Below are 21,732 nucleotides of genomic sequence, written 5' to 3'. Positions count from 1 at the left end.
GGGCGGCCCAGGCTGGGCAGAGTGGCAGCTGCGAGCTCCGTCCCCGCGCCTCCAGGGAGGGGGAAACTGAGGCACCACCCAGCCGCAGCGCCTCGCTGGGACGTCAGTTTCCCTGGAAGGTTAGAGTATCCAGGGGCCCCAGCGGCACTGAGCGCCGCTCCGGCTCCTTCCCGCTGCAGGAGCGGCGGATCGCGAGGCCCGCAGGCTGTTCGGAGCCCGCCTGAGCCACCCCGTCGGAGATGGCGGCGCCCTATCCCAGCAGCGCGGGCGGCGGCGAGGTCAAATGCCGGGCAGGAGGTGAGGGCGGCGTCCCGTGGGACTTTCTGCCCGGGCTCATGGTCAAGGCACCGCCCGGACCCTGGTAAGCAAAAAGCCCGGATACTCGGGCTGTGGCTCCGCCCCCAGGGCGAGTTCACATCTAGTTTCCTGGCCCACTCCTCGCGAGGAGAAGTCACACTTAAGATTCCTGCCCCACCGCCAGGGGGAGCTCACGCCTAACCAGCCCGCTCCCAGGGAGAGGTCACACTTAGATTTCTGCCCCCACCCCCTGAGAGAATTCACACAGATCTTTCTGCCCTGTCCCCCTAATTCACACCTAGTTTTGTGTCCCATCCCCCATGGAGTGAATTCACACCCAACTTTCTGTCCAGGCCTCCTGAAGCTGGAATTTCTTTGATTTCTTTATTTATTTTTATTTTTTTTTATTGTGATTTGGGTGAAAGTTTACAGAGCAAATTCATTTTCCATACAGAAGTTCATACACGTTTTGTTTCATGACATTGACTGCCATTCCCCACAATGCAACAGCTCTCTTCCCACTTCCTCCCTGTAGTTACCACTTCCCTGTGTCCTTTCCTATGCCCCCTGAGCTGTCTCCCCGTGCAAACACTGCTGGGGCTAGACTTTCTTACCGAGTTACCCAACAACACTGGGTATCCCTCTACCGTCTGTTCCTAGTCCCCAACCAAAGAATTGATACTCAGCGTTCTTAATCTCTCACACCTGACCCCTCCCCAGTCTACACCCAAGGTTCTGCCCCCACCTCTAGGGTACAGGATTCACTCCCAGCCTCCTGTCCCCTTCCCGGGACCCCAGGCAGCTGGCCCGTCCCCTGGCCTCGCGCCCCTTCGCTCCCGGACTCCGCTAACGCCTCCTCCGCGCCGCCCGCCCAGCCTGCAGGCGCAGCGCAAAGAGAAGTCCCGGAACGCAGCGCGCTCCCGGCGCGGGAAGGAAAACCTGGAGTTTTTCGAGCTGGCCAAGCTGCTCCCGCTGCCCGGCGCCATCTCGAGCCAGCTGGACAAGGCGTCCATCGTGCGCCTCAGCGTCACCTACCTCCGCCTGCGCCGCTTCGCCGCGCTCGGAGCGCCGCCCTGGGGGCTGCGGGCCGCAGGGCCGCCCATCGGCCTGGGTGAGTGCGCATGCGCGGGAGCCCCCCAGCCCCCAGGAGCCAGGCTTAAGAGTCCCCCAGTTCCGCCACCGAGAGGAGATAAGTCAGCTGGATCTTTTGTGTGTTCCTATCAGGTAGTTTCTGTTCTCCAAGCCTCAATTTATCCATCTTGAAAATGGGTATAAATAGTTGGGAAGGTTTTGTGAATTTTGGCCTAAGCCAGGGCCTGGCCGCACCAGGGTTCAGAGCACGAGTAAATGCAATTATTTTTATTAGAGGCCGTGAATAATTATTATCACAAGGAGATGCCCCAGTTCTGTGGGCAGGACAGAAGGGGGCCCAAGGTGGCTCTGCCGCAGTGTGCTGGAGATCCCGCGCCCAGATCTGAAGGGCCCCAGAGGGCACACAAGGACTCAGGACTGTGTATTCCCAGTTAAGGGGAAGGGAGACAGTATAATATGGCAGGTAAGATGGACAGCTTGAGGAAAACACGCCCGGGTGTCCAGTCCCCACCCCCAGGGACGCACTGCCCAGAACTGTGACCCTAGGCAGGTTGAGTGATGTCTCTGTGCTGTATTTATAAAATAGGAGTAATGACCAAACCTCCCCAGAGGGCTGAGGAGAAATGTAACCAGGCAATGTGTGTAAAACAGCACCCACTGCTAACCAGAAGGTCAGCGGTTTGAACTCACTAGCCACTCCTTAGGAGAAAGATGTGACAAGCTGCTTCCGTAAAGATTGACAGCCTTGGAAACCTTACCAGGCAGTTCCACTCTGTCCTCTAGGGGCGCTGTGAGTCAGAATCTACTCCAGGGCAGTGGGTGTAGTTTGGGCTTTTCTTCTGTGAAGATTGACAGCCTTGGAAACCCTGTGGTGCAGTTCCACTCTGTCCTCTAGGGGCGCTGTGAGTCAGAATCGACTCCAGGACAGTGGGTTTGGTTTGGGCTTTGCTTCTGTGAAGATTGACAGCCTTGGAAACCCTGTGGGGCAGTTCCACTCTGCCCTCTAGGGGCGCTGTGAGTCGGAATGGATACCAGGCAGTGAGTTTGCTTTGGGCCTTGCTTCTGTAAAGATTGACAGCCTTAGAAACCCTGTGGGGCAGTTCCTCTCTGTCCTCTAGGGGCACTGAGTCAACAACAGGTGGTGTTTGGGTAATGCAGTCAGGACTAGAAGGTTATTGTTATCCTCGGAGTCCCTGTGTGGCCTAGTCGATGGGCTGCTAACCAAAAGCCCTGAGACAAGAGTTGATTCCATGACAACTGGTTTCCTGGTATTGTATCCATAGTTACCTTGCAGGGCTGTTGGAAGGAAGCATTTAGTGAGCATCTACTGTGTATCCGGCACTGTTCTGAGTGCTTGGGCCTATAGAAAAATAAACAAGCCATAATATTTTACGTCTTTAGTCTTTGAATATATGTAATATGTTGTTGAAGGTGATTACAACTCATGGTGACCCCGCGTGTGTTACTAGAACTGCACGTCATAGCGTTTTCAGTGGCTAACTCTTCGGGAATAGACCACCAGACCTTTCTTCCACAGCGCCTCTGGGTAAACTCCAACCAGTAACCTTCCCGTTAGTAGCCAAGCCTGGAAATTAACCATTTGGTTCATCCAGGAACTCCACAGAATATGTAAAATACATATAATAGGCTATCTAATTTTATTCTTATTATTCAGACTTTATTATAAAAAATACATAAGGAGTGTTATGTTAGTTATGTCTGCTGTATGTCTTGCTGCTTTATTGTTATTACTCGAGGCCCGTGAACCGTGTTAAGCAGAGATCACAGGTAAAAGGGACAGGGGTCCCTGGGGCTACCCCTGACGCCCCCAGAAGAGGGTGTCCTCAACATGGTGTTGGAAGGGCTCCAGTCCCCCTCCTGCCCCAGCCCCAAGGGAGGAGGGGGGAGAGAAAATAGCATTGATTAAACTCGCAATAAATCACCATTTAAATTTAAATAATCCGGCTTCCCAGGCGGTAATTAGGCGAATTGACTGGCGCTGGGAGAATGCAGCATTAGCGCCTCTGATTACTGTCATTACCGGGAACAACATGTGTGCTGGCGGGGGGATAAACATCTTGTCTATTGTCCCCAAGCTCAGGGGAGGGAAGGGGAGCTCCAAGGGGGGGACTGACAGGGTCCCGCTGGCACCCAGCACCCCCATTGCCTGGATGGGCAATCCGAGGCTCAGAAACGGGCTGGGGCTTGCTGGGGTCACAGCACTGGGGCCGCAGACCACGAATTTCAGTGACCTCCCTGCCTGTACGCTGACACCAAGTGGGGGCAGACAGTGGGGGGCGCTATCTGTGTTCCCACGCCTGCCCCAATTGAAATATCGGGGGCTTTTCTGGCCCTATAAGGGTCCCCAATAAGAAGCCAAGTGCCCGCTTCCATAATTCAGATGAGGAAACTGAGGCACAGAGGGTACCTCGGTTTGGCTGAAGTCAGAAAGCAGAGCACCGTGCCTCCCACACTCTGGAGGGGAGGGGGCTCCCATGTCCTAGTCACTCCACAACCCCAACCCATTGCCAGGAGTCATTCCAACTCCTAGCGGCTGTGAGAGGTCATCCAGCTATTTAAACTAATCCCCTTAGGCTCTGTTTTTCATCTACAGCTGTGCCTAAAGGACAGAGTAGAACTGCCCCACAGGGTCTCCAAGGTTGTCAGTCTTTAAGGAAGCAAAGCCCAAACCACACCCACTGCCCTGTAATTGATTTTGACTCACAGCGCCCCTAGAGGACAGAGTGGAACTGCTCCACAGGGTCTCCAAGGCTGTCAATCTTTAAGGAAGCAAAGCCCAAACCACACCCACTGCCCTGTAATTGATTCCTCTCACAGCGCCCCTAGAGGACAGAGTGGAACTGCTCCATAGGGTTTCCAAGGCTGTGTATATTAATGGGAGCATTGCTAGGTCTGTCTGACCTTTCCGTCTGCAGCTGAGTACTTTAACCACTGCGCCACCAGGGCTCCTTTTACTCCCTACATACTGTAGGGATTAAAATTAACTCAAGCTTCTCAAGAATCTTACGATGGACACTCAACCTGAGGCCCAGAGAGGTAAGCTGTTTGCCCAAGATCACACAGCCCGGGGGGGGGGGGGGCAGCAGCTGAGATTCCAACTCAGGTGGCCTGGTTCCAGCATCACTTCCTCAGCCTGGCTCTGGGGAGGACACACGCCTTGAGATCCGGCCAGCAAGCTCTCATTCAGTGAGCACACAGTGAACCCCATCTCTGGGCTAGGGGTGGTAAGGTGCTGCGGAGGCAGCAGAGAAAAGACGAAGTCCTGGCCTGAGGCGTGGGGCATACACCCCCTGCACATCAGGCCCTCCCCCTCCCACCTCCCTAAACCCAGCTGCTGGGTCTCTCAGCTCCCCACCCTTCCCCCACTGGAACACACCGTCCTTGGCGCGCTTGACCATCAGAGGCTGTGTGCACTGTGCGCTGCCCTCCAGGGGCACAGCCTGCCCTCAGAAAGTCAGCTCTCCCACGGGCCTCTGCTCAGATTTAATATGGTAGCCTCCCCTCCCCCAGAACCCTGTGGTCCTTTCCCGCCTCTTAGTCTCTCTGTGTCCTGGTTAGGTGCCCCTGCATTGATTCTGACTCCTAGCGAACCCCTGGGACGAAGGAGAACTGCCCTGTAGGGTTTTCTAGGTGTCATCTTTGCAGGAGCAGGTGGCCAGGTCTTTCTGCCACAAAGGCGCGGAGTGGGTTTGAATCGCAGACCTTTCAGTTAGCTGCTGAACGCTTAACCGTGCCACCAGGGCTCCTTTGACATTCTGTCTAGTTCGTGGATTTATCTTGACCCTCGTGTGTCCCTCAGGCACAGTAAATCTTAGGTGGGTGACTGGAATGTGGAAGCCGGTGAGGGGAGGAGGTCTCACATCCATGTCCTCTCTCAGGAGGTGACATTTGAGCTGAGGTGTCAAGGAGGCAGCTGTGAGAAGGCCTGGAAGCTGTCTGGGCGGTGGCTGGAGACCAGGCCAAGGCCTGGGGCGGCTGGAATCAGCTGGCTGAGGGCGGGACCCAGCCAGGAGGAGGCCGGGGTGTGTGGAGGGGACTTGGGGGGTTGCAGGTGAGCTGTGCAGGCCTGGGGGCCCAGGTGAGGCAAGAGCCACACCTGCTCTGAGCAGAGAGAGACAACAAGAATCTGACTCAGGTTGGAACCTCTGCCAGGCAGGGAAGGACCTGGGCGGGCGGGGACTCCGCAGTGCCTTCAGGGAGCCCGCGGGGAGGTGACTGCAATGGTCCTGGTGGGTGGTGGGGAAGCCGGACCGGCTGGGGGATGGGATTGTGAGAGGTGATGGGATTCAGGTCACTTGGTGTGGGTGCCCGTGGGACCTGCTCACGACGGAAGTGTGTGTGACCGACAGACAGGAGGTCCAGGCCGCTGCGAAGCACTGCCGGCCAGGGCTGCGGTCAGCGTTCTTTCCAGTCAGGCGCCTACTGGGCGCTCCACGCGAGGAAGAGCTCCACTGTGTTCTGGTCACTGGACGCGTTTCAGAGATGAAGGGAGGGACGTCCAGGCAGAAGTGACCCTGAGCCCACCGTGGACCCCTCCCCAAATTCTCGGCCACTCAGAGGGAGCAAGGCCCCTGACGGTAGGAGGGGGCCCTCCCCTCAGCCCCTGGTCCGCAGGGCCCAGCTCAGCCAATCCCTTCAGGACTATGGACACACAGAGACTCTCCTTTCTGCCCCTTCCACGGTCCCCATCTGTCCTTCCACGGTCCCCCCGTCTGTCCCTCAGTCTTCCCCAGTCTGTGCCTTGGTCCCTCCTATCTCAGCTTCTCAGTGCCCCCACAGCCCCTCTGTCTCCCTCTCTCTGCCCCTCAGTCCCCCTCTTTCTGCCCTCATTCTCCCTCCCTACCCCCCTCTGTCTCATGCCAACTGGGACAGATGTCAGTGCCCGCGTGTCCGCTCACTAGGATGAGAGGTTCAGGATTGCTGGCCAAGTGAGCAACTACGGGGGCTTCGGGCATCGGACCGGGAGGGCGCCGGTCTGGAGGGAGTGAAGGGCTTACCTGCTGACTTTGGGGACCAGAAGTCGGGCTGCTGGTGGGGGAGGCGGACAGCAGGCGCGTGGGGGGCTCTGGGGGAGGCTGGGGGCGTTAAGACGCCTGCCTCTGTCAGAGCCCGGAGACGGGCTCTCAGGGTCCCCGGCCCAGGGATCAGGGCCGGTGTTTGGGGAAGCGTTTGGGGAAGCGTAGGTCCCTGAGCCCTCCCCCATGTCCCCCATCCCGACGCGCCCATTAACGCTGTTAATTGCAGCGGCTCCGTCTGACCCAGGCTGATCCCGTGAGAGGAAAAATGAAGGAATTAGCAAAAATGACAGGGGAAAATTGCGACAATTAGCAAGCGGCATTGTTCCCGCCTGTCACCCGGCTGGTTCGCGATGCATCTTGGGGGAGGGGTCCCCATCACCCCCTACCCTGTTATTGTTCCTGGCGCTCGCGCGGGTGGGAAAAGGGAGAGAAGGGCTGAGGGTGCTGGGGGCGCCCCGGGAGGGGCGTGGCCTCGCCGGCGGGGGGGGGGCGGCCCGGGGGCGGGGCTTTGCCTGGGTCTCAGTCACTGGTGGGCCCTTCCTGCTGGACAACGTCACCGAGGCCTCCTGGCAGCCTGAGAGTTTGGCATCCTCAGGAAACCCACTTGACAGACAAGGAAAACTGAGGCACAGAGAGGTGAAGGGACTGGTCCCAGGGCACACAGCCAGGGAGGGGCAGGGGGCTTGACACTGGACCGGAGCCCTTAGCTTTGCGGGAACCAGGCTCCCGAGGACCCCTGAGGTCGCCCGTCCCCCTCCCGCCCCTGTGGAGTGCCTGGACCTCCAGGGAGGGGAGCGTGGTCATTCAAGCAGAGGACGTCCAGGCCCCGGGGTCCCTGTTATGAAGGAGCAGCGTTGATGCCCTCAGTGTGAGGTCTGGGGTCCGTGAGGATGACACGTCTCTGCCTCATCCCCCATCTCTGTCTCCCCATCACTCCCGCTCTAGCTCTCGGTCTGTGTCTCTGTGTCTTTTCCTGTCTCTCCATCTCTTTATGTCTTTTTTCAACCCCTCTGTGGTGGTTATGTTTGTATGTCAACGTGGCTGGGCCTGGTTGAGTGGCTGGGCAGCTGGTGGTAGTTATTCCCCGTGATGAGACTGGCAAGCAACTCCATGGTGGGATCTACCACAAGCAGCTGAGTAGCTGCCTTAGGGATGTGGTCTGCTTCCTGTGTATAAGGAGAAGCCTTGGGAATGGTCTCCAGCCTGTGGCACGCTTGGACCCTGCATGTAGCCGTGTCACCTGCTATGCTCTGCCGACCTTGGGACTTACAATGGACTTAAGTTAATGGCCTGCTGTGTGGTTTGGTAACATCGGGACTGTGCCTTTTCACTTGTCAACCTTGTGGCTTCTCAGCCTCAGCAGCCAGCAGCTGTCTGAGTGAAGAAACGCCTCTAGCTCCAGTGGGCCGGGAGCAGGAGGCAGAGCTGGACCCCAAGGTTGAGGGGCCTTCACCTAGCTCCTAGAGCCTGGCACTTTGAACTTAGACTTAAAGCCTCCAAATTGTAAGAATAAACTCCTGTTTGTTAAGGCCGTCCCATTGGTGGTATATTCCTGTCAGAGCAGCACTAGGGAACCAGAACACCCTTTCTCTGTCTCGGTCCCATTTTTTCTGTGTCTTTCTCTGTCTCCAGAGCCCCTGGGTGGTACAAATGGTTTGCCCTGGACTACTAACCTAAGAGGTGGGAGTTTGAACTCATCCAGGGCTGCCGCAGGAGAAAGGCCTGGCAGTTTGCTTCCCTAAAAATCACAGCCAAGAAACGCTACGGAGAAGTTCTGTTCTGTACCGCGTGGGGTCACCCTGAGTCTGTGGACTGACAGCCACGGGTTTATATCATCTCCATGCTTATTTCTGTGTGTGTCCATGTCTCTCTCTCCATTCATTTCTCTCTGTGTCTTTGTCCGTCCGTCTCTGCCCCGTCGGGTCCCTCTCTGCCTCCTCCTCAGCCTGCAGGTGTGAGCTCAAATGCCCTCTCTCTGACAGTTCTTGCCCCATCATCCTACACGTGGCATAAACATCACCTGTGTTTCTTTCTAGCGCTGGCCACCAATGACGATTCTCATTCGAGAATGAGGCTTGTTGGCCTGAGGGCACCATGAGGGCAGGGTCAGGACTGTCCTGGTCACCTCTGTGTCCGCATTACAGAGCCTGCCACGCAGAAGGTGCTCAGGGCGTAATTTCCTGGATCGATGATGGTGGATGAAAACTAAGTGAATGCATGAATCCCTTTTTGCATCTCCTGGTCGGCCTCTCTGCCCCTGTGTGCCTCAGTTTCTCTGTTTGTTTTCCCCTCCCTCCCACCTCTGCCCCTGCCCACACCCACGTCACCCCTCCCCATACCCGGGGACCCTAACCCCCGCAATATGTCAAAGTGGCTACAAGGCTGCAGGGGTGAAGGGGGAGATTGTAGGGTAGCTTCCTGCAGGCTTGGGCCCGGCCTCACCCTCTCTGCTCTGCCCTAGCCCCAGCCCACAGGGCCTCCGCTGCGCTGGTCTCCCAAGTCTTTGAGCAACACCTGGGAGGACACATCTTACAGGTGAGGCGCCATCCCTGCCTGCTGCTCCTTGCTGCCACCTGGTGGCCGCCGTTGGGGAACTGCATCCTCTTCTTGGGCGGCCGCCCGCATCCACCCTGCCCTCCCTCCGAAGGCCCGGGAAGCCCCCTCCCCACCAGAACAAGCCCTCCCAGGCTCCCGTATGTCAGAACCTCTCTTCCTGCTTGTCAGCCGGACAGATGGACCCCAGGCCCTCCCCTGCCCCCTCCCTGTCTCTCCCCTCTCTAGTCCCTGGACGGCTTCGTCTTCGTCTTGAATCAGGAGGGAAAATTCTTGTACATTTCCGAAACTGTCTCCATCTACCTGGGCCTCTCACAGGTAAGGGGCCCCCAGCGGCCATATTCCCTCTTTGGCCCGATGCTTTCCTCACCCTCCCAGCTGGAAAAGCAAACTGGGTCTGTGGTTCCCAACATGCATCCCCTAAAACCCTCCATCCTCACCGGCAGAGGAGGGTAAGGGGTAGCAGGCCAATTTGAGGACAGCAAGTTTGCAGAAAGATCCATTGGCCAGTGACTGGTTGGCTGAATGTTTCATCTTTACCCGTTTACCAAAACGTGTTTCTTTTCAATCATTCCAAAGGTTTGCAGCAATTCCTATTAGAAGGGTTTGGGTTTTGCCAGTTTAAGAAAATTTCAGTACTATTTTAATTGCTTGGATTACACTAGGTCTTTGTTTCAGGCTGCTGTTTGTGCCCTCCTCAGCCCTAGCTCCTGGCAGCTGGTGGCTGAAGAGTTAAGAGCTTGGAGCCCCTTCCTCTGGGGTTCTGAGTTCTTGGGACATGTTGCTGTTAGCTGGCCATCTAGCCAGCCCCCCATACAACAGAACAAACTAGTTGCTGCTGAGACTGTTATGATCCTTAGGATGTCACTGGCTGATTTGGGACAGCTGATTGCCAGCCCTTTCTTCCTGGTCTCTCAGTCTGGAAGCTCCACTAAAACCTGTTCAGCACCATGGCAACACACCAGCCTCCACTCACAGAGAGCTGGTGGCTGTGCGTGAGGTGTGTTGGGCGGGAATTGAACCCTGGTCTCCCGGACTGATGGCGAGAATGCTACCACAGACCCACGAGTGTGACATCTTAGGCCTTGCCAATCCATTCAGGACAAACTGTGGTTTACTTTTATAGCTTTCACAAATATTTGGTAACTGGGAAACTGGGGAAACTCAGTGAAGTGGTCGTTTGGCCTGTGTGAACAGTTTTTCAGTGAGTTAATAGGGTTTTCTGGGAGGAAGACCCTGAAGGAAGGGGAATTTGGACAAGTGGAGGGAAGAGGACTTAGAGAAGAAAGGTTTGGAGCCTGGACCAAGGCAGGGGGTGGGGTGGGGGAGGGCTTCCTGAGGAGGAGGGGTTCAGAGGGATGAGGTGAGAGAGAGGCATGTGGCCCTAAGCCAAGGGGCAGGGGGAGCCATGGGAAGTGTCTGAGAGGAGGAGGGACATAGTCAGCTGAGTAATTAGTGGGAGGGTTTGAGTGGGGAGGAGACACTGAAGGTCCGAAGGCCAGTGAGGAACCCGGGTAGGAACAAAGTGAGGAGAAGATGGGGGTCTGGCCTGGAGGACAGAGTGGAAAGAAGGGGGCTCCTTCCAGGAGAGTTGGGAAGTCGATACCTGATTTATGGGTTTGAGTTTGGAAGCCATTCCATCGCTTGTATCTGGAGTTCATTCCAGCTGGGACGCCTGGAGGTTCATGTCAGGGCACAGTTGTTTGCTGCGTGGGGCCGTCAGAGTTGGGAAAGTCCATCCAACTACGCAGCTAAGAGTAGGTGTGGGGCAAAAATTCCTGAATATTCACGGGGTATGAGGTCCGGAGTTCTGGTGGCATAGTGCCTAAGGCACTTGACTGCTAACCAGAAGGCTAGCGGTTCAAACCCACCAGCCACACCTTGGAAGGAAGGTTGGGCAATCTACTTCCGTAGTGATACCGCCTCGGAAACCCAAGGAGGGGTCACTATGAGTCCGGCTGACTTGACAGCACATAACAACAACAACATGAGGTCAGGAGGGAACCGAAAGAACCAAAGTTTGTATGTTGTTGTTGTTGTTCTGTGCTGTCGAGTCGGCCACGACTCATAGCGACCCCTCCTTGGGTTTCTGAGGCAGTATCACTATGGAAGTAGGATTGCCCAACGTTCTTTCCGAGGAGTGGTTGGTGGGTTTGAACCGCCAGCCTTCTGGTTAGCAGTCAAGTGCTTTAGCCATTATGCTACCAGAGCTCCCAAAGTTTGTATACTCCTTAAAAAAAGAAAGAAAGAAAGAAAATCTAATAAAAATGAAGTGCGCATGAAGGGCGCCTGCGTGGAGGAGAGTGCGCCTGAGGCTGGCGGGCGAATGAGTGACTGCGCGTGCACCTCACCCTTGCATTTCCCTCCATCGCCGGCAGGTGGAGCTGACGGGAAGCAGCGTCTTCGACTACATCCATCCCGGGGACCACTCCGAGGTGCTGGAACAGTTGGGGCTGCAGGCGCCCACGCCTGGGCCCCCCACCCCGCCCTCTATCTCCTCTTCTTCCTCCTCCTCCTCCTCTTCCTCCTCACTTGCAGAGACCCCTGAGATCGGTAATTCCAAGGGCCCCCAGAAATGAGGCCTGAGTGTGTGTCAGGGAGAGTGGGGTATGCTAAGTACGGCCATGCCTCACTTAGACAAAAACTTGCGCAAAGCAAGTTTTTATAAAACGAATCAGAATCATGGTTCCCAAAAATTGTCTAAGCTCTGTAAGACTCCCGGGATCCCCGAGATTTGAGCTTTAGAAAGACCCCTCTGGCTGCGGAACGGGGATGGCTGTGGGAATAATGAATGCAAGCTTACTGGCCTTTGCATTGTCTTGCACCTGTAAATACGTGGGAGCTCTGGTGGCATAGTGCCTAAGGCATTTGACTGCTAACCAGAAGGCTGGCGGTTCAAACCCACCAGCCACTCCTGGAAAGGAAGACTGGGCAATCTACTTCTGTAGTGATACCATTTGGGAAACCCAAGAAGGGGTTGCTATGAGTCAGGACCAAACCCTCACCACAACACTACAAAGTAGAAGCCATTATCTCCATGTTTACAGAGGAGGAGACTGAGGCATAGAACAGAGAGGTTAAGTTGATTGCCCAAGGTCACACAGTTACAAGTGGCTGAGTTGGGCTTGAACTCAAGCTTGTCTGGCTCCAGAGGGAAATTACACTGGCCTGTTGGCAAGGGAGGGGTCTGCAATGAGTCTTAATGTTCCCTTAGCTCGGAGACGGTTGGAGTCTCTATGGTTAATTTTGCCATACATAGAATTTCCTATATGGGGTTTGCTTAACCCAAAACCATCTGAGATACCAATGGTGCTTGCAAACTTGGGGAACTGTGACCAAGTATGTGGGATTGTTTGAGAGTGCAACTGTGTTTGCACCTAAGTTTGGGGTCTGGGGTCATCAATGTGTGTGTATTTATTAGCCTCTAGGAGCTCTGGTGGTGTAGTGCCTAAGGCATTTGACTACTAACCAGAAGGCTGCTGGTTCAAACCCACCAGCCACTCCTCAGAAGGAAGATTGGGCAATCTACTTCTGTAGTGATACTGCCTCGGAAACCCAAGGAGGGGTCGCTATGAGTCAAGTCAAGTCAATGGCAGTGACTTTGGTTTGGGCTTTGCTTCCAGTGGGTGTGGTTTGGGCTTTGCTCCCATAAAGACTGACAGCCTTGGAGACCCTGTGGTGCAGTTCCACTGTGTCCTCTAGGGGCGCTGTGGGTCAGAATCCCCTCCAGGCACTGGGTTTGGTTTGGGCTTTGCTTCTGTGAAGGTAGGAGCTCTGGTGGTGTAGTGGCTAAGGCATTTGACTATTAACCAGAAGGCTGCCGGTTCAAACGCACCAGACACTCCTCGGAAGATTGGGCAATCTACTTCTGTAGTGATACTGCCTCGGAAACACAAAGAGGGGTCGCTATGAGTCTAATCGACTCGATAGCAGTGATTTTGGTGGGTTTTTTTTTTTTTTGGTATGAGCTCTGAAAGGAGCCCTGGAGGTGCGGTGGTTAAGGGCTCAGCCGCTAACTGAAAGGTTGGTAGTGTGCTCCGTGGGATAAAGAGGTGGCAGTCAGCTTCAGTAGATTGACAGCCTTGGAAGCTCTACGGGGCAGTTCCACTCTGTCCTCTAGGGGTGCTGTGAGTTGGAATGGACTCAGTCACAGTGGGTTTGGTTTGGACTTTGCTTCAGTAAAGATGAGGTGCTCTAGTGGCATAGTGCCTAAAGGCACTTGACTGCTAACCAGCAGGTTTGTGATTCAGACTACTTCTGTAAAGATTTACCACTTTGGAAACCCAAAGGGGGTCACTATGAGTGGGAATTGACTGGATGGGTTTGATTTGGCTTTGGTTTTCTTTAAAGACTGACAGCCTTGGAAATCCAATAGTGTAGTTTCACTCTGTCCTCTAGGGGCGCTGTGACTCAGAATCCTCTACTTCAGTGGTTTGGTTTGGGCTTTGCTTCTGTAAAGATTGACAGCCTTGGAAACCTTTGGTGCAGTTCCACTCTGTCCTCTGGGGGCGCTGTGAGTCAGAATGGACTCGCAACAGGTTTAGACTGCATATTGCATATTCTATATTATTTGTTATATATTGTGAATGAGCCATGGTGGTGCAGTGGTTAAAGCTCTCGGCTATTAACCAAAAAGTTGGAGGTTCGAACCCGCTGGTGGTTCTCCCAGAGAAAGAGGTGGCAGTCGCGTCCATAGAGTTCTACAACCTAGGAAACCCTAGGGGGCAGTTCCACTCCGTTTACCTGGGGTCATTATGAATCAAAACGGACTGGAAGACACCCACAACATGATGGGTTTACAAAAATATCTGTATTCCTAAGTCTTATTGGTGCTATCTCCGAGCCTCTGCTCTGAGTCTGGACCCATGTAGGGTGGTGCTGGAGATAATGTAGTGACTAACCCAGCTGGGCCCTGCCCTCCTGAGACTGCCCGTCCAGTGGGGAGACAGACCTGTCCCCAGACAGTGAGAACACAGAGTTTGAGGGGCCGGGATGAGAGAGCCCCAAGGAGGTGACTGCCCCAGCCTGGCAGTCAGGGAGGGCTTCCTGGAGGAGACAGCTCAGCTGAGATCTGGAGGATGTAGCTAGAGATGGTATCGGCAGGAGGCAGATCTTGCTAAAGTTGTGGTGAAGAACTGAAAAGGAGCCCTGGTGGCACATTGGTTAACATGCTTGGCTGTGAACTGCAAGGTGGGCAGTTTGAAGCCCCACAGTGGCTCTGTGGGAGAAACCTGGCCATGTGTCCCCGTAAAGATCATAAGTAAAGTATGGGGCAGCTCTAGTCTGTCACATGGGGTTGCTATGCTCTGTGCACGAGGGTGATCCATGGAACTTAGGGAACTGGGCCACACGCAAAACCAACCTGACAGCACCTAACAACAGTGAAGAGCAGCTTTCTCCCAAGAGGCCTTGGGAGCCACAGCAGGTTCTAAGCAGAGTCAGATCCGAGCTAGAAAGGGCCCTGTGCTCTGACTGAACGGAGTGAGTGAGTGAGTGACGTCAGTGAGCTTGCAGGACCCTGAAGTGTGACTGAGGGGGCGTGGCAGGCCTGTGGGTCCCCCAAATCTGGCTGGCTCTCTAGAACTCGGCATCCTTCTTCGGCTCCCCTCCGCAGAGGCCAGCCCCGCCCAGGTGCCCCGGTCCTCCCGCGCCCAGGACCTCTCCTTCTTCATCCGAATGAAATCCACCCTCACCAAGCGAGGGCTGCATGTCAAGGCCTCGGGGTACAAGGTGGGTGTGCTTTCTCTGGTCCTGGCCTCGGGCTCACACATCCCCTGGTGGCCCGGGCCTGCCAGCCGTGCGCTGCGCCCAAGGTGTCCCATGCAAGCAGACCGGTGACTGTGGCTTCTAGGAGCCTCTAGCCCTGGGGAAGCCCCACAGCATGGCCCCGTGCCCAAGGAACTGGTGGAACTTCCGGGACCTGCCTGGTGGCCTGGGTCTGGTGTGCCCACCCACCCCCGCCGCCCCTTCTCCAACCACACCCACCGCCGGCAGGTCATCCACGTAACCGGGCGCCTTCGGGCCCGCGCTCTGGGCCTCGTGGCGCTTGGCCACACGCTGCCTCCCGCCCCGCTGGCTGAGCTGCCGCTGCACGGCCATACGATTGTCTTCCGCCTCAGCCTGGGTCTCACCATCCTCGCTTGTGAGAGCAGGTACCGGGGGCGGAGGCCGAGGGATGGGAGCGTGCAGGCGAGCGGGCGCGTGGGGAAGGCCAGGGAGCCGGGGCGGGGCGAGTGCGCAAGGGAGCTGCGCTCTTAGGGGACAGGGCGGATCCAAACCCTCCCTCCTGGGGGCGCCTCTGCGGAGCCCCGCCCCTTTGGACTCTTTTTTTCATCTCGTCTCGCGTTGCTCACCCATTGTCTGTGGTGCTTCGGGGTGGGCAAACGGCCCCCACGCCGAGCACCCCCAGAAAGCTTGAATGCACACCACCACCCGAGGAAGGGGCGCTCTTATGACTCCCTTTTTACAGAGGGGGAAACTGAGGCCCGGAACACCCCACCACCAGGGGTAGAGCCCCCGGTGACTCCCAGCAGACTCTGCCGCTTGTCCCCTACGCCCTGGCCTCGGACCCCTTCTCCTCTCTTCTTGTCACCTCTTGCCCTCAGAGTCAGCGACCACATGGACCTGGGGCCCTCAGAGCTGGTGGGCCGCAGCTGCTACCAGTTCGTCCACGGCCAGGACGCGGCCAGAATCCGCCAAAGCCACCTGGACCGTGAGAACACCCCTCTCCCCAGCTTATCCTCACTGCAGACCCCGGCATCCCCAATGTGCTAGTCTCCGGAAGTCCCTCTTTGGGGCTGACTGTAGTCTCTCCTGCTGCACCTCCAGCCCCAGGGCACATCTCAGCACGAGGCTGAGCAGTGGCTCCGGAAGTGGGAGGACATAAGGGAGGCTGATCCTTAAAGACTGCGAAGCCAGCGTCAGTCTGTCAGTCTCCCTGACTCTACTTTTCCCTCTCTCTCCCCTCACTCTCACCCTGTTTCCCGGTTTCCTGCTCGCCTGTCCCCCCCTCTACCTGTCTGCCTATCTTTCTTCCTTCTCTCTCACCTGTCACCCCCATCCCATCCCCACCCCATTCCTTCTGGTCTCTCCCTGTCCCTGGGCCGGACCCAGTGCTGGACAAGGGTCAGGTGACCACAGGTTACTACCGGTGGCTGCAGCGTGCCGGGGGCTTCGTGTGGCTGCAGTCGGTGGCCACGGTGGCCGTGAGCGGCAAGAACACGGCAGAGCGCCATGTGCTCTGGGTCAGCCATGTGCTTAGGTGAGGGCCACGGCCACCCTCCCACGGGGCTGCGACCCACTTCTCAGGGTGAGGGCTCCTTGGGGAGGACACACCTGAGAGAGGGGTGTGAAAACACGGTGGGGAAGGGTACCGGGGAAACAAAGGCCTGGAGGCTAGGAGGAGGCAGAGACTCTTCCCAGCGGACAATACTGTGAGCGCGGCAGGGGGCAGTTCATGGTAGTGCTAGGCCCCAGTGGACGGTTGACCATGACTCTGAGGGCACTGGGAGCCCTAGCAGGTGCTAGCCAGGGGAAGGCCACAGAGTGGGGCAACCCATGGAAAGACAGTAGAGGTGGGGAAGGGGTCCTGGGCAGAGGACACAGAGCAAGAGCCTGACCCAGTGAGAAACTGAAGGTCACGTATGGGGCAGGGACATGAAGTCATGCGCGGTGTGGCAGAGGGCGACGGCAGGGCCAGCTCTCTTGCACGGCCTTTTATCCCAGGGACACTGGGAGCCATGGAAGGCTTTAGAGCTATAGGAGACTGTCACACTTGACCACTCTGGCTGCCGTTTAGAGGGGGGACTGAGGGGACAAGATGGCGGCCGGAAGGCCAGGGAGGCGGCTGGGGCAGGTACCTGAGGAGATGTGGATGGCCTTGAGTCAAGGCAAGGCTGTCAGATGCTTAGGAAGAATGGGCAGGTCCTGGGCCATGACAGGCTCTGAGAGGGGGGTGGCGAAGGCCACCTGCGGCCCAGGTCTCTGGCTTTGCTGGGCCTGGCTTTGGGCCCCTGAGCAGAGAGGCAGGGTTGGGAGGAAGGGACTGAGGTGAGGTGAGCGAGGAGTGCCCAGGGGACACCCAGGAGGCCACTGGGTGGGTGCCCAAGAGAGAGGGCAGGTTTGGCACAGCCTCCTGTTCCAGGGGCACTGGGGAGCCATGGAAGGTTTTAGAGCTGGAGGTGGATGCAGTCACATTTTTTGGCTACTGTGTAGAAGGGGAACTAAAGGGACAAGATGGGCCTTCAGTGCCTCAGGGAGGGGGTGCACCCCAGTGGGGTGTATCGATACTCCCTAGTGAGGAAAGGATTCTGTGTCCCGGTGGGTGGTCTACACTCACCAGTGGGGGTGAGTGAGGGGCTCTGTGCTCACTGCTAGGGGAGGGGTGGGCAGGAATGGGTCTACTCTCCCCCAAGGATGGGCAGCTTGAGGACCCCACGCACCCAACCCCAACTACTGTCTTGTCCCCAGCCAAGCCGAGGGGGGCCAAACACCTCTGGACACCTTCCAGCTTCTGGCCAGGGCAGCCTCTGAGGATGCATCCAGCCCTGAGCCAGAGCCCAGAGGTGAGTTCCACCTCCCACCTCCATCCCAGGGAAGCTCCGAGGGACGTCCAAAGCTCAGTCGTCCAGCCCATAGCCACCAGCCACATGTAGGTGTCTCCCTCTAAATGAAAATAAAAGGAAGAATTCAGTTCCTTGTTATATGTGCCACTTACAAGGGCTCAGTAACCCCATATGGCCAGTGGCTTCCACACTAGTCAGCACAGATCTAGAATGTTTCCACTGTCACGGAGCAGCCCAGGTCTAGGCTTCTCCATCCTGGCTCAAATGGCGTTTGGGGCCAGAGGATTCTTTCTTGTTGAGGCTGTCCACCTACTGGATGCCAGGAGCACCCCAGCCCCTTGCCACAGATGTGTCAATTGAAAATATCTCCAAACCAAACCCATTGTTAGAATGGATACTGACTCACAGCGCCCCTAGGGGACAGAGTGGAACTGCCCCACAGGGTTTCCAAGGCTGTCAACATTTTCAGAAGCAAAGCCCAAACCAATTCCACTGCAGTGCAGTCGATTCCGACTCACAGCGCCCCTAGAGGACAGAGTGGAACTGCACCACAGGGTTTCCAAGGCTATAATCTTTTGGAAGCAGATTGCCACATCTTTCTCCGGCAGAGTGGCTGGTGGGTTCAAACTGCCATCTTTTGGTGAGCTGTTGGTGGTGTTGTTATGTGCCATCCAGTTGGACCTGACTCACAGCGACCCCTCCTTGAGTTTCCAAGGTGGTATCACTACAGAAGTAGATTGCCCCATCTTCCTTCCGAGGAGTGGCTGGTGGGTTTGAACTGCCAGCCTTCTGGTTAGCAGTCAAGTGCCTTAGGCACTACACCGCCAGAGATCCCTTTGGTGAGCAGTCAGTGCTTAATCACTGTGCAAAACAGCCCCCAGCTAAGAACCAGCGTGCAACCACTAAGCCTGGCCCAAACCTCAGATGGGAAGACTGAGGGCTGGGAACACCCACACTGTGCTCTCCACAATCTTCCTCTTCCAGAGCTAGACTCTCCAGTGGATGGAAAAGAGACTGTACCCCAGGACAAAGACGAGCCCCCCCAGGCCCAAGGAAAACGCATAAAAGTGGAACCTGGCCGAGGGGAGACTAAAGACCCCGAGGACAGTGAGGACGAGATGCCGACCGGTCCCCCGGCCCTGCCACAGCCTGAGTTCACGTCTGTCATCCGGGCGGGTGCCCTGAAGCCGGCGGTGGTGCAGCCATGGAGCCTGGCACCTCCCGGGGAGCCCCTACCGTCTTTGTTCCACGCGAGCTTCCTGCCCCCCACCATGCGGGGTCTGTGCACCCCAGGCACCATCCGCTACGGCCCCACGGAGCTAAGCCTCATGTACCCCCACCTGCAGAGGCTGGGCCCCGGCCCTGCTCGCCCCGAGGTCTTCTACCCTGCCCTGGGCCTGCCCTACCCCGGGTCCACAGGCACCAGGGGACATCAGAAGGGGGACTGAGAGCAGGCAACAGCGCCGGACTCTGGGGGACGGGGCAAGGCACCCTGGAGAATTAAATGCCGTTCCACCTCCCGTCGGCTCAGCCCCTGGGGGCTGCGAGTGCCTTTTACCCTTCTGACACCTCTGGTCACATATCCCACCCCAGCCGTCCCCTCCTGCTCCGCGTCACCCTCCCCTACAGAACACGCCCCACCACTGGAGAAGGGAAGGGTTAGGTTTTAATGTCTCGGTCTGCAGGCTCTGAGCCGTCCAGCACCCAGGGCCAGTAGACACAGTCACTCGGGCGGTGGCCGGCCGGCCTCGTCCGGGCCTTCAGCGGCAGCCGCCCCCTCGTCCTCAGGCACCAGCTCCACGTCCAACTCCAGCTGGCCCATGTAGAGACCGACTGCGCAGGCCCAGAGCAGACCGGCCGCCAGCACGGCCCCGATTCCTGCGGCTGCGCCCCCAACAGAGAGCTGCATGGGTCCCCGCAGCGCCGCGAGGCCCACGGCGTAGGAGGCACCGCCCCACACCACGCACAGGCCGCCCAATAAGAAGAAGCCTGTGGGGAGAGGGCGGAGCCTCAGGGGGCGGGGAAGGCCTGGTGCAAGGTTGGGGCTTTAAGGGTGGGGAAGGGGGTGGACAGACAGAGGCCTGAGGGTGCCCTGTGCAAAGAGTTCAAGAGGTCACAGGTGGGGTCGGGCTGAGTTGGGGCTAGGAAGGAAATGAGGTAAGGTCTAGGTCGGGACTAATACAGAGCCAGGGTCAAGGGCATGAGAGGCTATCCGAGAATAAGGACTTGCCAAAACCACCCGGCTAAGAACCACAGGTCCAGACTGCTGAGCCCAGCCCCATTCCAGAGATGGGGAAACAGGGCTGGGAGGTGTGCGTGTGCGTGCACACACACACTGGCCTCCAGCCATCTTCCTGGAGCTCAGGACCAAAGGACGGCGTGGGGGGCTGGTGAGAGCAAAAATGGGGTTGCAAGGGCAGGGCCCGTATGGGGTGCTGGGACTAGGGCCTTCACTCTTCCTGAGAAGTTAGGGATTAGGGTGGGCAGAGCACTGCCGTGCCCTGGACTGGCACTTTGTTCTCAGATGTGCCCATGAGGTCGAGGTGGGGTGGATGAGAGGTGTAAATGGGGGTGTGTACTCACCGTAGGCTGCTTCCCGACCCATGTCACTCTGCATGAAGGAGATGACCCCAATGCCTGAGGCCAAGAGGCCATTTCGGAACCAAGAGAGGAAGGCTGGCGGGAGGGAGAGATGGGGAGGGGCTTCGGCATGGCCCAAACGCTGCCTCCCACAACCTCAGAGACAGCCAAGCGGAGAGGCCTCCTCCCTCCTCCCACCCAGCCCCAAAGCCCTCAGCTGACCTCATCCCTCGAATCCTCCCCGCACCTCTGCGCCCCTCACTCCCAAACCCTGCAACACCAACTGGACAGACGCTGGGAGACAGTTTAGCGTAAAACTGCAGAATCTAAGTCCGAGGACAGGGAAACCCACAAGAGATTATCTTTTTTTTTTTTTTCCTCAGGCCAGTGGAACAAACTTTTCCCATACCCCTGGCCTCTGTCTAGTCTTCTCCTGCCCCTTTCCTCAAATACTACAGTCTCCTACCAGAACCCCATCTCCTCCCTCAATCCTATCTCCAAGACCCTGGTGTGGAGCTAACAGGCTAGTCCTGTTATAACCCCTATAGCGACTTCCCGCCAGACGCCCTGTGCTGGCTAAACAAGACTCGCTCCCACGAAGGCCCGCCTCCTGAAGCGGATCATCATGCCGTCCTATCAGCGGACAGTTTCTCTCCTATTGGTTGTTCTCTCCTCCAATCAGAAACTTCCCTCTTCTTCGGTGGGATCAACACGCCCTCCTATGCAGAGTGGTGGCCCTTCTATCCGAATTGGCCTCTGCAACGCGGATCCTCTTGTAGGCGGCTTCCCCCCGCCCTCAGCTCCACGAAAGCCTTTTTCTTATTTAGACTGGCCCAGTTCTGTCAGTCTACCTTCCCTCATCGGACCCACCTCTGCAATCTCCGGTGCATCCTGCCAACCCGGACCCACTGTAATCCTCAACCCCTTCCATCCCGACAGGCTGCGAGCTGGCAGTCAGCGAGTCCTGCGTTTACACGGAAGCCCTTCTCCCACTGGATTCCCCGCCTTGCTTCCCGCAGACGCCCCGACCCAGCCCCAACTCAGTCACTCGGCCTCCCCGCTGTCATCTGGACTGACCCCAGCCTCTACCCCAAACCTGTCTCATGCGCCTTCCGAAGGAGCCAGGCGTCTGCACGATCTAGGTCCGACACGGGGGGCGGCGAAGCCGCAGCGCGGGGACCGTGGCCGGGTGCGAAGGACCCCCGGGAACCCCCGCTTCGGGGCCGCGGTGGCGGCAGCAGCGGCCCCCGGAAGCGGAGTCGGGCCAGGCGGGCGACCCGAGCCCACCACCAGCCACCTCCCATGGTTCGCACTACGGCCGCCGCGAGTCGCCCCGCCCCAGGAGCCTCTTGTAGGCTGAAACCCACGTCACTCAAGTTCAAGGTTCCAGTATTGGTTATGTACTTGTCACTCAGACCCGGTGAGCAATATCCATTGGTTAGAATGGAGATGGTTCCCTCCTCTGTATTATGCCGGCAGTGCGCGTCCCACCTTGCCTCTGCCGCGGGACTACGAATCCCAGCGATCATTGCGTCTGAGGAAGTTCTGTCTTGGGAGCCTCTGGCGCGATGTCTGCTGGGACTTGTAGTTTTGAGTCATCGCCAAAA

The 21,732-nt window shown here is 57.2% G+C and overlaps 2 protein-coding genes across 2 annotated transcripts; one reads left to right on the top strand and one right to left on the bottom strand.

Moving 5' to 3' along the window:
* The first annotated feature begins 239 nt into the window (after nucleotides 1-239).
* On the top strand, nucleotides 240-18,993 carry NPAS1 (neuronal PAS domain protein 1). Its single transcript, XM_007942878.1, has 11 exons — nucleotides 240-361; nucleotides 1,173-1,408; nucleotides 8,890-8,963; nucleotides 9,210-9,299; nucleotides 11,360-11,534; nucleotides 14,596-14,711; nucleotides 14,976-15,133; nucleotides 15,587-15,693; nucleotides 16,095-16,242; nucleotides 17,451-17,545; nucleotides 18,530-18,993. The coding sequence occupies exons 1-11, from the start codon at nucleotides 240-242 to the stop codon at nucleotides 18,991-18,993; spliced, it is 1,785 nt and encodes a 594-aa protein (XP_007941069.1).
* A 275-nt stretch (nucleotides 18,994-19,268) lies between these two features.
* Nucleotides 19,269-21,429, bottom strand: TMEM160 (transmembrane protein 160). Its single transcript, XM_007942877.1, has 3 exons — nucleotides 21,222-21,429; nucleotides 20,129-20,221; nucleotides 19,269-19,534 (listed from the first exon to the last, which is right to left on the bottom strand). Exons 1-3 carry the CDS (start codon nucleotides 21,427-21,429, stop codon nucleotides 19,269-19,271), a joined length of 567 nt encoding a protein of 188 aa, XP_007941068.1.
* Between the last annotated feature and the right edge of the window lie 303 nt (nucleotides 21,430-21,732).

The sequence above is a fragment of the Orycteropus afer genome, unplaced genomic scaffold, assembly GCF_000298275.1.
Source record: "Orycteropus afer afer isolate SDZICR_OR568_19922 unplaced genomic scaffold, OryAfe1.0 scaffold00099, whole genome shotgun sequence".
In the NCBI taxonomy this organism is placed as follows: domain Eukaryota; kingdom Metazoa; phylum Chordata; class Mammalia; order Tubulidentata; family Orycteropodidae; genus Orycteropus; species Orycteropus afer.
Note: the sequence above shows the minus strand (reverse complement) of the source record. Positions and strands in the feature narration are given on the sequence as shown.

Bases quoted from the DNA above. Each gene is read 5' to 3' on its own strand.
- TMEM160 (XM_007942877.1), bottom strand. From the start codon at position 21,429: ATGGGAGGTGGCTGGTGGTGGGCTCGGGTCGCCCGCCTGGCCCGACTC. The intron at 20,222-21,221 runs GTTTGGGGTAGA...CCCTCCCGCCAG, and splicing joins TCGGAAGGCGCATGAGACAG to CCTTCCTCTCTTGGTTCCGA. The intron at 19,535-20,128 runs GTGAGTACACAC...CTCTCCCCACAG, and splicing joins GGGTCGGGAAGCAGCCTACG to GCTTCTTCTTATTGGGCGGC.
- NPAS1 (XM_007942878.1), top strand. From the start codon at position 240: ATGGCGGCGCCCTATCCCAGCAGCGCGGGCGGCGGCGAGGTCAAATGC. The intron at 15,134-15,586 runs GTACCGGGGGCG...TCTTGCCCTCAG, and splicing joins ATCCTCGCTTGTGAGAGCAG to AGTCAGCGACCACATGGACC. The intron at 17,546-18,529 runs GTGAGTTCCACC...TTCCTCTTCCAG, and splicing joins CCCTGAGCCAGAGCCCAGAG to AGCTAGACTCTCCAGTGGAT.